Here is an 18,219-nt window from a genome sequence, read left to right on the forward strand (position 1 = left end):
TAGAAATGTTCATAGCATCTTCAACACCCTCTTGCAAAGATCCATGTATCTACTATTTATGATATATGTAACTATCATCTTTCGATTTCAAATTCACTCCTACTGAATTCTATGCTTCCATCTCTGGACACCACAGAACCACAGAACAGCTTGGGTTGGAAGGGTCACCTTAAAGACCATCTGGTTCCAATCTCCCCAGGGTCCCATCCAACCTGGCCTTGAGCACGTCCAGGGATGGGGCATCCACAGCTTCTACAGGCATCTGTGCCAGGGCCTCACTGCTCACTGAGTAAATTCAACACTCATTTTCTCTCTCCTTTCTAAATCACTCATTGCAGGTTTCTATTAAACTTCCCTCACTCATGTATACTCTAGGTTGTTACTGCTCATTCTACTCTTTGAGTGTTACAACTTAGCTTTACTGCTAAAAAAATTAAAATAGTGAAGCAATACAGAGGTAACTACATAAGCTGCTAATACTAACACGACCATATCAATAATTCAGTTTTACTTGTGTAAGTAATTATCACCACAGCAACTTCGAGCTTGGAGATTATCACATTCTTTTACATACTATTTTCTGAATCACAGACTAAGATATTTGTTCACATACATTGTCAGCAGCTAGAAGAAACAAATTATATTATTCATTCATCTCCAAAGTTCCAGTCCAGGGCCAAACTCAAAGACAGCTTAAAGTGCAAGTACATTATTTCACTAGAAAACAATTTTTCTCAGTCTGAAAATAAGTAAATAAATCTGTCACCATTTCCTACAATAATGTAATCACTTTGCCAATGCGCACAGCATTCTAACTAGTCCTGATGAGGATTTAGTCAAGTTTGGGGTTCCTCAGTAGAAGGAGACATGGACAGATTAGAAAGTTCATTTAAAACAATTAAGGGACTGAAGCATTTTTCATTTGAGGAGACGCTGAGGCATTTGGACTGCTCAGCCTGGAGAAGAGGATGCTCAGGGAGACCTCAACAATGTCTGTAAGTACCTGAACAGAGAGTGTAAAGATGGTGACAGGCTCACCTGTGCAATCTACTCTTGGTTGCTTGGCTGGAGCAGGGGATGGACCAGCGGGCTTTCAGAAGTCTGGGTGAACCTCAGCCATACTGTCATTCTGTAGTTCATGTGCCTCTGATTTTTTACTTCCTTTGTTGCATTGCCACAAATTAAAAACTTGGAACATTTTTCATGACTGAAAATGTTTATTTTTAACTTCCTAAGTAGATCACCATGAATTGCAAAGAAGCACAGAGACTGAAGTGTTAAAACTCCTCTGCAAATACTTTACACCTATGACATTTCCCTGGGTGGAGCGCTCCAGGAAATAATTTACTCAAATCCATGGTTCTGAGTAACGTTATTCCTATGGTCTTGTCCTTCATACTCTCCCCTACACTCCCTAGTCAGGAGACCAGACAGATTCCAGACATCTGTATTCTAGTTACTGTGGATAGCTAGCTGAGCTGGTGTAATACCTGAGCAAAGTCAGTCATGCAGCTCAACGTTGGAAGCACTGCCATTCTTGGGAGGCTACCTCAAAATAAAGAAGCAGAGCCTTAATCAAATCATTTACTGGCACCTTGCCCCCAGGCTGTTGCCTTCAGCTCCTGCCACTCCCATACCAACCAGGAGCCAGGAAATCATCATGCCCCAGTAGCTTCTAGCCTTACAACGGGAAGGCACAGAAATCATTCTAATTTCCCAACAGATGCTACCCTGGATATTATTCCCACCCTCCATGCGCACTAAGAGATAACAAGGCTCTGGAAAAAATAAAACCTACTTTCCTTTTGACAGGGAATGTATTATTTTTGGCTTCATACTGCTGATTTTTATTTTTTTTAACATTCTACATTCAATATTGATGGGAAAGCAACAAAATAAGTGGACACGGATCTCAGGTTAGTAAATAGCTATGGGTTATATAAAAGCCACTAACAGCATTTGAACATGCAAAGGTCACACACATCTATGAAAAAAATAAGTAACATTTTGAATACCATGAGCCATTTTACCTGATCAACCTGCCCTCATGTTGGGCATGCCATCTAGAAACAAAAGAATGTAAGGAGGCACTCCAGCTCAGCCTTGCAAAGTTTCAGTTCTGTATGTTCACAAGGTGAGAGCTGAATTTGCTGTTAAGTGCAGCTAAGGTTATGCTGTTAAAATACCGTCAGAACAAAATAAAGGTTTCTGTGGTAACATTAACTCAATTGCTCTGCACATAAGCAATTTGTTCCACTTGTATTATTTTTGTCTAAAAGATAATTTAAGGTCGGTAATGCTATTAAATCTGCATTTAGAGTATAAGAGTGGATGCTGATTACCAGATCAAAATTGCTGCAGGAACTCTCTCCCTTCTATTTTCTGACAATTTAAACAAAGGAAATCTTTTTAAACAATCTGGAATTTTCTTCTCACTCCTCCTCCCTCTCCACCTCGAAACACATACTTCATTGAGAGAGGATAAAAGTAGTTTAAGGTGGGATGTGGTTTTTGGTGTTGGTTTTTGATGTCTTTTTGTTGTCGTTTCTTTCTTTGTTTTCGGTGGTAGGTTTTGTTTGTTTTCAGTTTCACTGGTATTATTCTGCAAAGCTAATTGAAAGCACTGGTGCAATCTTGAAAGGCACTATTTTTCTGTGGAGAAAACCACTTGTACAGTCAAATGACTTCAGAAATACTCCAGAGACGTGGAAAGATGGCGTGTGATCTTCCCAACCTGAAGACAGACACCTCAGACAGTCAGAAAACTATAAATCCAGGTATCCACATGCAAGAAGCTCTTCAATTACATGAGAGAAATTACAGCAATAGGAGAGGCAGGCTGGAAGGGAAGTTGGGTTGGAAGTAAAAGTATGGCCTGGCCAGCAAAGCAGCTGCATACCAGCAGAAATAACTTTCAACTTCTGTAGCCGATTCTTACTTCATATAGTTATCTATCAGGGTTGTTGGGTTTTTTTTTGGTGTTGTTTTTGTTTGTTGGTTTGGTTTTTTTTTTGTAAGAAATATCTATCAGAACAATATGTTTTCCTGCTTCTATTAACATGAAACCTCCCTGTAATCAAACCTCTATATTGTAACACTGCATTTGACTGAAGTATTACCGTGATAATTGCCTAATGCTTATCAGATAATTAACTTTGGAAATATTCTAGATACTAGATTTCTGATTAACAACAATGACACTTTTCATGTTCCAAATCCAAATATGGTTATTCACATTCATTTGGTCTTCCCTTCCAGCTACCAGGTTTTATGCCATTTTTCTGCATTTAAACAAAAAGAAACTTTAATTTGTTCTCCAGACAGCAAAATATACAAGACTAATAAAGAGTTCTGTTAGCCGGCATTGACAAGCTAAATAGACTGAGTACTCAAGTTTGCAGTTGCAAAGCAATATATTTTGGCAGAAAAGCAGGGCTGCAAAGTTCATGAGCTCTCTCTTCCTTCCCTTTTACCATAAGGGATCTATGCCATAGGCCAACACTAAATTGAGATGCTCAAATTAACCAGGTCACAAAACAATGCAAATCCTTTCCTTTCTTTAAAGAGAATATTTGACAAAGATAATTTCAACTACCCAACTCACAAACATTGCCTTCTCAAGAAACCTGTAGCAGTACACGCAAGAAAGTGGGCAGCTCTGTTGCCAGGGGGCAAAGAAGAATAAGTCATCTGAGCTGGCAAAGAAAGGAAATAGCATCTTTATCTCAAACCTCACCATCAATCATGTATCCCTGTGCTCAGTCATTCACAGCTTTCTTATCCAAACCTTTCCCAATTCTGGGAAGATCTTGTGAAAGTAAACACGAGAGCTGGATGCAGTATGCTGGATGCATGGTGGCTAAAATAGTGTACTAACTCCCATTTAATTACCTCTAGAACACGTTTCTTCTCCTGGCTCCAGCAACAAATCAGGATGTTCTGATAACTAAATACTATATCCTCTCATTATTTTCCAGAGCCACTAACACATAGGAAATGCTACCCATCCCACTAACGTTATCTGGAGTCCTTTCTGCCAGAGGAACTGCCGTACAGCTCACCATTATGCAGTGTGCATTGCTACTAATCAGGGTTTGCCACAATAGTTCATTTGCAAGCTGATGTTTTTCAACTTCGTGGTTTTTTTTATTTTTTACTTTTTATTTGTTTTTTAAAGTCATTAAAGAGCATTAAAAAGGAAAACAGCATATTTAAAAGCACAACAGATTTTCAAGGACAGGCTGGGCATACCATTGTTTGCAAACTGAGATCTCATTTAATGTAGTGAACAGTTACTTGGATTTCACCTTCTAAAACAACACACAGCAAGAGTAATTTCATGACTGCACATGTAGTAATAATAAACAACTCTGCAGCTTAGGATAATGATCTCTTCCAATGCAGTATTTTGTTCAAGCAAGAAGTCATGGTGGTTTGCTTAACTTGAAAAGAGTGGAACCAGAACATGTGCTGTATCAGCAGCTTTCAGAACCAGTATTTAAAATAAATGAGTGCTTCAGATTTGATTGCTTCTCTTTGGTCAAAATGTAATTACCATCAAAGGCTTCAAAATGGTACAAAAGTACTTTCTACACATGGGACAGAGCTTAGGGACACTTCCCTTCCAAACACCATAAGGGCCCAATGACCTCACCTAGTACAGACAAAAGACTCCTATGAAGCAGAGGTTTGAAGTATTCTGTCACTGAAACGGGACAACTTAATGTGAGACATGAGCAAACAGATTAAGTTACTTAAAGACAAAAACTGATCTTCCACATGACAGGATTATTTCTCCCCTCCCCTGTAAAGGACCAACAAAAAATCTCACTGACTTTTGTGATATGCTTGGTGATTCCTGAATGATTCCTGAAGAGCAATACATTTGCATTTGAATGAAATCAAAATTTATTCTGTCTTCAGACAAACATCTGCAAAACGGTTTTCATTATTCAATAAGGTATCACTGGTCATTCTTAAATACTGTGAGACTACAACAGCAAGACCAAACCACTTACATAAGATGCTACTTTTTAAGAGAATACTCAGATATACACAGCTACTCGGAATGAGCAAAAGTACTTTTCTGCAAGACTGCTTTCCAGCTTGTCAGTCAGCATATCTTTTTGCCTGGAGCTGCTCCTCTGTAGGTGATAAACGTGGTGCTTCTTTGTTGAACCACATGAGGCTTCTTCTTGACCCCACTGCTCCAGCTTGTCAAGGTCCTTTTGAATGGCAGCACAACCCTCAGCCATTCCACTCAGATGCTGTGTCTTTTATTCTCCCTGATGCTACTACCTTCCTCTCAAGGTCTCCACTTGGTGACACAGCCCTTCAGCAAAAGGCACAAACCTGCAATCACCAAGGCTCGTGGAGAGGCCCCAGGCACCCCCTGCAGTCTGAGACTTGCAAGGCTGCAGTCACCATAAACACTGAGTGGGGATTACACGAGGCATCATCTAAGATCTCAATCAACAACAGCACCGTCACAGAAATAAAGTTACTAGATACATTTAAAATAGAGAAAAATGGATGAAGAATAGGGAAAACACATGGGTTTTTTTCTAGCCTTGGAATGTCACCAAATATTAAGAAGCAAATATCTACTTAAATCAAGCTTAAGAACTTGTCTGCCTAGCTTTATAAAGAAAAGGGACAACCTGAGTGCTCTGAATCCTGCCTTGTTAGATGTCCAAAAGACTGCTAGTGCTTACTAAAATACACACACAAAAACCCAGCACTAAAATGATAACTGTTGCCCATTTTCCCAACTGTTAACAGAGTTTTGCAACATGCAGACTTGATTAATACATCAAACTTCAAGAAGAAAACAGAATCCAGACAGTAAACATTTGAGTGTTAAGGCTGATAATGAATACTCTTCAGTAAGATCTCTTTGTGTAGTCTGGAAGAACTGAAATGTTTTCTCTCAATCCTATTGAATTTAACCAGTCCTGTAACTCTGGCACTATGTCATTTAACAAAATGGGACTGATTTCTATAGTCAAGAAAGAACTGAGAGGGGTGTAAGATTGCCACCATTGTCATATGCATAAACACATTCAACATCCCTCAAAATCTCGTTGCTTTTTTTATTTTAATGGGTCAGACTTTGACTCAGCTGTAACCACATGTCACTAGAAAACTATAGTGAGCAAGTTCAGGCGATTGGAGAATGAAAAGAGCTGGCATTAAAGCACTCAAGTAACAAAGAAAGGAGTGTAACTTAAGTACTTAACCTTTATAGACCTCTATATGACAGGTCTTGGTAGTCTGGAAATCAGTCAAACTAGTTTAATTCCAAGTTTCTCATTATACACAAGCTGCAGATGATATATTTCTTTTGTATTACTAAAAATCCTCCCATATCATAGTAACCTCTTCAATCTATGTTTCCACTGAGCTCTCATTCCTCCCTTCCCCCTTGTGCTTCTAGTACCTTTTAGAAGTTTGCTTTTATATTTAGGAGAAATAATAGAATATAAGAGTATCAAGAAAGAGCAGGTGTACTCCAGGAGCCCTTCACAGTTCAGTACAGTATGCCATTATGTTCTATTAAAGATGAACATAACAAGCTCAAGAAAAGAAACAACCAACAAAGATCAAGGATCAAATGGAGACATCCATTAAGATAGTGGCCCTATTGCAAGCACTAGCACTCTCTTCAGTTCACAATTCAGAAAAGACTATTCTCCTAAATATAAGTGTTCTTTTGTGATATGTTTCCTATACTAAAATGGAAACAGCACAAATGTAACGTTTTTTCCTCTCCCTGTATCCCCTGAAACACAGTTCACTGACAACAGGACTGGTATGGGTAAGCATTAATTGCTACTAATCTACTTAACTGAATGAAAACGTATCTGTATACTTTGAAACCTTGATAATACATGACTCTAAACACCCAACAACTCTTCTGAAAAGCTCCATCACTTCAGTGTTTCTACTTCAAAGGACAGCAAGGCAGCTGCTAGCTACATTATAAGTTGAATCGCCCTTGGAAGCAGCATTTCTCATACATCCCTCCTGGGAGCAAATGCAAACACAGATGAACTCGAACTAGAGAATACTGTCACTACAAATGATTTACATTAATTCACAGATAATGATCTTCAGAGACATCTGAGTCTATCAGAACAACCACACAATCTCTCTTATTAAATACATTATTCAGAAATGAAAAAATCAGGGTCATAAATTTCCTAGTACCAGGCCTGTTTTATAGAAAAGGGGAATACTAGCTGGATAATGTGAATGAATTACAGAATGTACTACAGATATGTGAAAAATTTACGTGCATTTACCTAATTAAAAGTACTATAATTCTATACAAAAGAGATCTTAAACAGCAAGTAATATTTTTTTGGAATTACAGTTCTCAGAGATGGATAGTCCATGGAGAACTTAAGGGCACTCTGTAAGACTTAACCAAAAATGCATTTAAGGAACTACTTTCATTTTTAGTAGAGATTTGAGATTCAGTCATTAAATATCAGAAGGATAAGTACAAATCCAATTGTACATCAATACATGCATATTACATATATATACACATACACACGTGTATAACATATTATATATGCTCACACAATATACATATATACAAATCATCCCACTTTCCTACATCTGTGGGTATCAAAGTATTTTTAAGTAATACAGCATTGAGGTTCAAAGGTTCACACATCCATCTTGTTCAAAACTCACAAACTGAGACAAGACAGAGCTACAGACGTGGATCAGAATCAAGACAGAGCTTAAGGAGTCACTGGGTATGGTAAATGGCCACAGATGCATTCAAAGCCTGCAGCCAGAATAAGATGAAAAGCTGCTCTCAATTACTGCCAAAACAAACAAAAAATATCACACCACCTCATGGTCAAACAAAAACCACTCCATTATCATTTATAGCTAGTGGAAAAACAGAAGTGCTTCCCTCGCCTAATTCCAGCAGTTCACTGCAGATATCTGAACATTATTAAAATGATTTGGTTACACTGCAAGAGTATCAAAATTGAGTTATTATACAGATTATTTCCAAACTAAGTAGTTACACCTTAATTAACTGGTGTGGTGAAAGATCAGGTAATAAAATGTTGCTCTTCCTGATAAGCTCTCTACATAAAGAGCAGAAAGCCTTGCAAAATACATATTTGCATGTGTTAACTATGCACAATATTTACATATATTGAAACATGCTCAAATGTTCCTGCCTCTGCTCAATACTTCTCAGTCTGCAAGCATTTCCTGAATAAAGCCACAACGTATCCCTTCCTTCTGACTTCTCAACTATTCGTAATACACTGTGGTTTCAAAGCTGATTGATACCGCAATACTAGGAACCATAAGCAATGAAAAGATTTCATTCCAAATCTAAAAATAGCCCACACAAGCTCAGATTTTAACATCAATTATATTTTACTCATCTTAAAATGTTTGTAAAAAGCCTGAGGAAGACATAGTAGTTAGAAAATATAGGACATTTTAATTCTGACAATAGTGTAGGAAATCTTTTTCTGACGCAGTAAAATTAATTAATTCTTCCTTTACTTAAGAAGGTCTCCGACAGATTATAAATTTCACTTTTGTAATTTGTTATATGCAACTACATTCATAGAACTCACACCACAAGAATAATGCCATGAATAAAGTAGAAATCTGTAAGGTTGTCCTAAAATTTTCCCATAGGCAAATTACAGAATATACTCACCTCCCCTTCCTCCCCCATCAAGGTTTTTAAAACAAAGTAAACGTGTACAAAAGGAGTGCCCTGATTGCAGCTCTGAAAATGAATCACAGTGCTAGAAGTTACACCCTGAAAAAATACTCAGCAGAGTGATGATAGTACAATTCAATTTTGTGACAACGTACTTAATATCTTTATTTTGATGGTTCATTTTTTTATAACGCAATGTTTATGCACAGTGCTGTAACTTCCAAACATGCCAAAGTTTTATGATCTTGCACTGTAGCGTTGTATGACTCGTTCACAACAACTGAACAAGGGTAAAAGCAGTGATCTCAGCTCCCAGGATATCAGTCTAGGGATTAATTCAACTTTGCCCGTTCTCAGTTTCTTAAGCCACTACCTACTGTACACATGCTTGCACAGTTAAGCAACCAACTTTCTTTACAGAAGTTCTCCGTGCTTAATTCCTTCTCTTTGAGCAGTTAATTACCAAGGAAAGCAGAAAACACATCCCAGTCTTTTTCATTCAAGCTGTTTTGACTGGGTCAAGTTTTTACAGCAAAGCTTGCAGCCATTATGCTTGTAAGATGAATGCTGGATAAAACTGTTTGAGCATGCAGAGTTACAGGCAGCTACTGCTGTCTGATTTCTCCAATGCAAGTACCCATTCTCAAGTCATACACCATTACTGATGACATATCCCACGAGCATCTTAGGTAGGAGACTTGGATGCTCCCACATTGATTTTTGCCTTCCTTTCCTGATTAGTAAATCATCTTTCCTGTACTTAATGCAACAGCCCCTTTGCATAGAACACCTTAAGGATGAGAAATAATTAATCCTGTTACTATAGATACTAGAAAACCGACTTTTCAGAAGGTTTCTTTAAGCCAACTACTGACACCATTTCAATTACATTAAATGTCTGCTACAAAACAAGAATTAATTGATTCCATTAATCATTTTTCTGCCCCTCCTGCTATTTTTCACCTGCTTTGTCTGACTGGAGAGAAGGTGGAGAGCATATATAGAACCATGGAATGGCTTGGGTTGCAAGGGACCTCAAGGACCATCTGGTTCCAATATCCCTTCCACAGGCAGGGCTGCCAACTGTTAAATCAAGTACTAGATCAGATTGCCCAGGGCCCCATCCAACCTTAAACAACTCTGGGGAAGAGGCATCCACAGCCTCTCTGAGCAGCTGTGCCAGCACCTCACCACTTTCTCAGTAAAAAAAAATTTCCTCCTAACACCTAATCTAAATCTCCTCTATCTTAGTTTAAAACCAATCCCAATTGCCCTATCATTATCTATCTGTGTAAAAACTTGATTTCCCTCATATTTATAAACTAAATATTGGAAGGCAACAATGATACCTTGATTTTTCAATGACTTGTAGATATTTTAGATTTCATTTCTTTTGTTGAGGCATTGAAGTAACTCAGTTCCTTGTAATTGATTATAGAATTAGAAAGTGAATTCTCCAGGTGCATGACAATACAACAGTCATATTTCCAAAGGCTTGTGTTGAGCCTAACTACCTAAATCTACCTACCACTACAATTTATGAAAATCCACTACTACGCAAGTCTGATTACTACAGCTTTAGTATGTCACCTACTGACTTGATGCTCTGCAGACTATTTTAACATGCCACACATTCAAAAGTGTAACAAAACTTCATCTTCGCATGAAGATGGAGGGAGGGGAGAAGAATCATTTAATCATAAACTACATGATTAATGAGCTACTAGAGGATGAATCACAGATGTCTTGTCTTCTTGCAGAGCTAAGTCAACATCCACAGTAGAAGAACACAGAGACATGAATCCATTCACCATGATAAAAGGATCTACAGGCTCAAACAAAAGACTGAAAAATGCATTATGTCACAAGACTACAAGCTTCCTCTCCAGGCACAAACAGTACCTTTCTGTACAATAGTATGAATATGAATTAAAAAAGAGCAAGGGAACAAACCATTTTCACTAAATGCTCAGTGTTTGTTTCTTCACAAATCTTTCTTAGAAATTCAAGCTGTAGAAAAATGATCTGACGTCATCTTGTGACGCAGGCATACAGCAGAACAGACAACATTACAGTGAGTCAGAGAATATTATTGAAAAAAGCAAATAAGGCAACATATCTAAGCCTTTTATATTTTTATAAATGTAGAAATTTCAGCTTCTTGACAGAGAAATAACAAGCAAAAAAGTCTTGTAGTTTCACCAATATTCAATTTTGTGAGGAGGTACATGAACAGATTACAAATGCTGTTTTTTATTATTTCTTTTCTTTCCTAACCACAATAAAACTTGAAAACCAACAGTTATCTTGCTTTTCAGAACTGTAAGAGAATTACTGATACTTCAGAGGCAGTAATAAAAATAGTATAGTTTTATTTATTTCTCAGTAAAATTTATAAATTTTTTACTTACGGAAGTATTTCAAGGTCTCTTCTATTTGCTCAGTTGTTAAGTCAATATTCACATCAGGAGAAATGAGAGGAGTATGAAGCCAGTCGTCGTGGTCATAACCGTAAATTGTATCTGCTCTTAGTTTATAATGAGGCAGCTGTTCTTCCAGTAGACTGATGATTTCAACTTCAGGAAGATTGGTACTATTGCACACATCTGACAAAAGAGGGAGAAGACAGTCTGTCAGTCACTTTGAACCAAGTACTATACGTATAAGCTGGGAAATATGCCAGCTCAATTTGATATCAAAAAGATTTTTCTTCATTAACAGCTAGATAATATTTAGAAAACAAGACTAGCACAGGTTATCCTCAAATGAGATATCTACTAGCACAGAATGGAAGGGTATGCTATTTGGGATAAAAAACCCTATAGCATGGACTCATATTGAAAAATATGGTTTTGGGAAAGGGGCAAAATAGAGAGCCAGACAGCATTGACTGAGACAAAGCAGTAAAATTGTGGGTACGGATAACAGGATATTGCATACAGGAATTTACATTTTTTTAAGTTTCACTTGACAGATTACTTTGAGATAGCAAGTTCTGTATTTCTCTTTAACTTGCTCCTTGATTGTAGTTGAGTATCACTGAATTTTGCCATCAATGCTGGCAGATTTTTCCCAAGAAGAAATCCAGGTCTGCAACAGCAAACCATCACAATTCACACTGAAGATGCGCACTATAGCAGGCTGCAAGAACTTCTAGAGTACCTTTCAACACTATCTCAACATACATTCTGCGATATCAACCCTTCACATTCACAAGAAAATCAACTTCACATACAGTTTTAAAAATGAATGCTGATAGTCATCAACAACTGCAAAAAAGTGATGCAATTTACATTAGCAATTTAAATTTAGGAAAAGACAATATTTTAATGTAGGAAACCTCAACATAAAACTTTTTCCACCACAAGGACAGTAATACCTGGGAATAAGAGTCCAGAAAAGCTGAGAAATCTCTATCTTTGGAGAGACTGACAACTCATTTGGCCAAGGCCCTGAGCACTCAGTTGAAAAGGGTGTATTTGAGTAAAAGCTCCAGAGGTTCCCACCAATCCATATTCTCTTTGCTTTCATCCAGACTATGCTGCTACCTTTTGGACATACATAAACGGTCTCCAAACATCATTGCAGGAATATATATACAAAGATTAGCAGTCAGTATATGCAGCAGTGCTATTTTTGTGGGGCTCTGTGCAAAGAGCACGTCAGCTCACACACATCACCTCAAGAGGTCTTGCAGCAACTTACCAGGTTAACAGAGTACCAACTTACACAGAGAAACAAGATCTTATTCCCCTGCTTCCACAGCTGGGCACTAACTGTTAGTACAAACCTTTCTTCTGCCTGGCTGCTTCTGAGTGCAGATCAGGTCCACTCTACTGCCGGCAACCATTTGAACTCAGAGAAACCAGTTGATACAGTAAGAAACATCTGCTGCTGTAAACTAAACATTTCAAAGATGTTTTTTCTACATATCCTTACAAATATATGCATAAAGCCTGTATGCATATAGACTTCCATAACACTTTTGAGTTACCTAATGCTCTCACTGTCAACAGAATGGAAGGTTGTTTTTTCTTGTCTTATTTTTTCTGCTGAAATATTACTTCTCATCTTGTGTAAAGAATAAAGGTCTGCACAACCTGACTAAGGTGGTCCTCTTGCAAACAGGCAAATAAAAATGTTTGCAAATTAAAAAAAAAAAATAAATGTCTGACTTGTAGCTACCATTTCAAAAGAAATAGAGCTACCTTATAGTTTCAGGAAAGTAGTTTGCTCCGTCATAAAACATAGCAAAATAGGAAATGCAAAATTAGTTCTCATTTGCATTTGAGAGAAAAATACATGCCCACACACACAAAGGAAATCTATGTGAACAGAAGGATGTACAGTAGACAATTAAAAATTATAGTGCACTGCAAGTCAAGCAAGGCAGCTTTTGTAATAAATTCTTGTGTTTCTACTCATTTCAATTCACTATGTAATAAATTCTGAGTGTTTCTACTCGATTCAAAACCTAACTACTGAAAGATTCATTAATGAGTAACTTCAAAGGCAGTATTTTCTGATGCTATTGCTAATAACTTCTACTGTGATTTCAAAATCTATCTAGCAGCAGGAAATAGGAGCGGGCTCTGATATAACTGCCTATTAAGAAAAAACAGGACACAGTAATTACGGTTGTGTATGACTAAACATTAGTTCACCATTTAAATCATGGCCATACACTCAGTGCTGCTGTCTTCACTCTTCTTCCCCTTGCTTTTCTGAGATGCTGGCACTTGATGTCACAGGTAGATAGCGAGGCTTACAGATTGTTGTTTAATGTTCTTTTTTTTAATAGTTCTGATAAACATTGCAAGGGTAAACAAGTAAGATAAGCCCTCTACTCAGAGTGCTTGAGATATTATTCATGCTTTATAATTAAGTTAACTGAAATTTAGCAGGCATAAAACTCACAGCTTCTTGTCCTACATGGTAACTTCATTCTATCCAGTTAAACAGCATCATAAGCCTAAGCCAATTAAGGGTTTATTAATATAAATAATTCAAGAAACTATAGCTAAAGTAGCTCTGTAACAGATGTATTTTTTCTGTAGTGTAAGTGATTTTCAACTTGCCATTTCCTGGACACCTTTGACTAATTGAAACCTCTACAAGCAAATTACAACCAATCTGAAGAGCTGAATGTTTCTCTTGGGAGTTACAAACTCATAATTCCTCCAAAAGCATGGGTCATGACAGGTTTGAGTTTTGAAAGAAAAGAGTCATGAAGAAAGATTTGCTAAGGCTCCTGAATACTGCAGAACGCTATAGCTCATGGAATCCATAGGAATAATTATACAAAAACAGAGAAAATCTGTGAATTTGTTAAATTTTTTTGGTATTAGTTTTGCAATTAGTATGCTCCACTGCTCTGCTATCCTCACAGCTTAGATGTGGCACATGCATCATCCCTTTTTGGTACAAAATTAGCTTCTCCATGTCCTGTTTGTAAGAAGATAAGGAAGTTGCTCAGTGTGCTTTGTAGGATTTTCTGACGTTACTCCTCCCATTCCTCTGCGTATTTTCTAATACAGACTAAACCAATTTCTTTCAGAGACTGTATTTTTTGCTTATGTTTTGTTGCTTCAATTTCCAATCCTCCCATTCAATAAAGACAGCTCAAAATCAGGCTGAACACTCCAGCTGGGTTTAGATTCTGCTTTCCTTTTTTTTTTTTTTTTTTTTTTTATCTTACTGCTTAGCTATCTTGGGTAATTATTAACAATCTTTCCTAACATGTTCCATATCTTCTTATACATTGGCATTTGACTGACTAGGGTATTTTCACTTCTCTGGGTATCCTGGATTGGTGGAACTATGCCAGCACCTTGTCACCAGGCAATTCAAACTCAGCTTGAGTTACCTTTTAATATCTGCCTTCTTTTATAGCTGAAAGACAAAAGAAAGGACGAAGTACATGAGAAAGGTGGTAGAGGGACTGTGGAAATAAACATGGACAGATCTGAAGATCTCGTTCTGAACAATGTGGTTCCTGTAAAGCAGCTGAGCTGTCACACTCCATTCCCTACCAGGCTTTTGACTTGCACCTGTTCACAGTTTTGTCTGAACAGATGATTATGCATCATACTGCAAAAATAATACCTACCTAGATTTATGAACAAGTACATTTTCAATTTTAGTAATATTTTCACATAGAAGTATTGATAAAAATATAACAGAAGGGATAAGTAAAACAAAGAAACAAGGCACACACGAATACACACACAGAAAACAAGTTCTGTGATTCTCAAAACCTGGTACTTCCAGGTTGGTTTTGTTTGTTTTTAGAAACAGTATACCACAGCTAACCCATAAAGCCCATTGCACGGAATATAAAGTATTTAGTTCAGGACCTGCTGAATTCTCGTCCAAACTGTCCTTAGTCTTTAAGGTTTAATGGGTTTGTTTTCGAGCAGTCTCCCCTGTCAAGGTGAAAGGGCCTTCCAGGTCATTAAAGCACCTCTGAGCAGTGGATACTGCCACCTGGTGCAAGAAGGGCCTTATTACCCAGTTCTCCAATGCCACAAAGACATTGCCTCTGTCTCATGAGAGTTTTGTGTCTCACATGGGCTACCAATAGCTCTGCAGAACTAACTGTATGCAATACTCACTGGATTACTTCCTTTTTTTGCCTCCTTAAAAGGCTCTCAGACAACAAGAAAACTGCTCAGAAACTGTACGACTCCTGGAGCATCATTCTCTTCAGCTGCAGCCCTGACAGAGGTTGACACCATGCAAACAGCCTCAGAGCACCTGTGCTACCTGAAATGGCTCCTCTGAGAAATGGGGAGCAATTCTTGTGCAGAAGCAGTAAGCTCAGCAGAACCACCCCAAGGTCTGCCCTTGGGGAATTACGTGCTGCTTGGCAACCTTCAAAACACAAGTTTTGGTCAGTAGGTTGTATAATTCACCTGCCCTAAACATTTTCCAAGAGACTCCACTGCATCTGCCAACTCCCAGCCACTGGTGCTCAGCCCACAGCCAGGACTAACAGAAGTGACAATAATAAATAATATAAAAATCAAAATAATAAAAAATACAGTAAGTCACACAGGCAAATTCTTGCATTTGCCCCAACAGAATTAAAACTTCATAACTTGTTGCAGCCCTTTTGCATGGTTGCAGAAAAATGAATAGATGGGAAACAGAACAGAAAGAGAAGGTGATAAGAAAAACAAGGAAATTCTCTGGAAAAATGAAGAAGTCACTACTTCCTTGAACTACACATTTCTCTCCCTGTTTTACAGTCACATCCCTTTTCCCACCCACATCCATATACTATATTCCTCCTTGATGTACAGTTGTCAAACATTTTAAACAGAACTTAAAAACTCTATGAAAATAGCTCATCAATCACTAACAATATTTATTTATTTATTTAAAAGAACACAATACCTGAAAAAAAATGGGTCAACTCCAGTGCCAGCTACCTATTGGTTAGGTAAAAAGAAGCTTCTCTGCAGAATGGGGCTACTGCGTGGAGACTAAAGTCCAGCCACATGGAACACAACAAATTAAAGTCCATCAACCTGAGGCTATCTCGTGTTAAATACTAGCGAATCTTGACCACGAGTTTTGAGATACACATGCATACAGGGAACACGAACACTGACTCCACTCTGGTTTTCAAATCTCAGAAGCTGAAGATCAGTAATCTCCTGAGAATTTTGTATCCTTACATGTAAAATGACAAAACTCTGTAGTATATGATTCCTTCAGACAACAGAATGCTATTTTTCTACTCTTTAAATAGGAAGTGCTCCATTTATGGTTCCCAATGTGCTGCCATTTTCAAAAGGCTGAAGTAATACACAGTTCCACAATGGTCAAACAATAAATTTCACCAGCTTGAGAAGCATCTGAAAACTCCTCTGGATAAGGGTTACCTAGTCCAGCTGGGCACCAACCAAGAGGCCGTAGCTACACCAGGATTCTCCTTTGTCATCAGACCCAAGCTTAAAGCCTAATCATAGGTTCATAGGTTCATAAGGTTGGAAAGGACCTACAAGATCATCTAGTCCAACCATCCTCCTATCACTATCCCTACCCAACTACTAAATCAAATCCCTAATCATATTCCTGGGGAAAAAAGCAAGAAAAAGTGGTCTCTCTAAATGCAGCAGATGCTACCAGACCATGTGAAGCAGCCTGGTAGCATCCTTTTTCGGATGCTTCCTGCTAATTTAGACTGTCATGGAATGATCTACTCATTAGTTAGAGTATAGATAAACTTGAATCTTATGGTTAAGTTGCTTACTAGTCTGCTAAGGAAAGAAATACAGCCTGCATTTGTCATTATTTGAGTTCTCAAGGCCCTCACAGAGACAGGCATTAAATACTAACTGGTATCCAAATTACAAGCATGTCTTGGACATAAGCTAACAATTACTCTGCACATTGCCCTGTTACTGGTCAAAAACCCAAATCTACCACGTTGCTATTCATCTTCAGCTCTAGGAAGACAGGAATACGTCTAATTCATAGATACATTAGGTTGGAAAGAACCTAAAAGATCACCCAGTCCAACCATCCTCCTATCACCATCCCTACCCACTGAACTACTAAATCAAATCCCTTAACACCTCATCTAAACGCTTCTTGAACAGCGCTAGGGATGGTGCCTCAACCACCTCCCTAGGCAGGCCATTCCAGTGCCTGACCACTCTTTCAGAGAAAAAATGTTTCCTCAGGTCTAATCTAAATCTTCCTCGGCGCAACTTGTGGCCATTCCCTCTCGTCCTGTCATCATTTATCAGGGAGAAGAGGCCCACCCCCTCCTCACCACAACCTCCCTTCAGGAAGTGGTAGAGTGCGATAAGGAAGAATGAAGATAATTATGCTGACATCTTACAAATGCTGCTGTTGAACTCACATACCATATTTGTAAAGTGTGTCATTATCTTCTGGGGCAAAGAAAACAAATTATTCTTAATAATTCACCTTCCTCTCAATTCACTGATGTGCACATGGGAAAGATGTTTTTTCAGCACCCTAAACACGACAGATTTCATTGTTGACCACAATGTAAAGCATTAGCATTTCCTGCTTGTCACAGAATTAGCTTCCTTGGTGGGAAATTCTACTTAAATTCAGCAATTGAAAGCACCTTGAAGAGGTAAGCTGAGAAAAACATGGCTGGGCAAAAGAAAGCGGATGAAGATGGGTATAAAACAGGGAATGCCAAAGCTAAGAAAGATAAAACCTCTGCAATCTGCAGTTTCATTGCGAACAATATTATTGTTTATTAGGTAAGAATGTCTCTGCTTGGTTTCATCCCACACACACATTCCTGATATAATAGGGTGAAACAGTTCTCAGTGAGGAGAAGCCTTCTACTGCACATTAATGGCATCAATTTAAATGAATTTTGCTTCAGTCTAGAAATGTTTCTCTCTCTACTTAAATGCAGCCACATTTGTGCATTTGTTTTTATATTTAATGGAAAATAAAAGGAAATTCTACCACTGCAGCCACCCCTCTAGAGCAAGAACAAAAGCTATTCA

General features: G+C 38.0%; 1 protein-coding gene across 5 annotated transcripts in view; it reads right to left on the bottom strand.

Annotated features, from left to right (window-relative positions):
* Positions 1 to 18,219, bottom strand: part of TRAK1 (trafficking kinesin protein 1) — a 135,213-nt gene that overhangs the window by 55,272 nt on the left and 61,722 nt on the right. For all 5 annotated transcript variants that reach the window (XM_065752758.1, XM_065752755.1, XM_065752756.1 and 2 more), the window contains exon 3: positions 11,125 to 11,319. Coding sequence is in view for 4 of the 5 variants with exons in the window: in XM_065752755.1 (XP_065608827.1) it covers positions 11,125 to 11,319 (195 nt within the window). In the remaining variant the exon portion in view is untranslated. The remainder of the gene's footprint in view (positions 1 to 11,124; positions 11,320 to 18,219) is intronic.

This window comes from Cyrtonyx montezumae, unplaced genomic scaffold (genome assembly GCF_038088225.1).
Source record: "Cyrtonyx montezumae isolate F1298 unplaced genomic scaffold, pur_monq_1.0 scaffold_8, whole genome shotgun sequence".
Taxonomy (NCBI): Eukaryota; Metazoa; Chordata; class Aves; order Galliformes; family Odontophoridae; genus Cyrtonyx; species Cyrtonyx montezumae.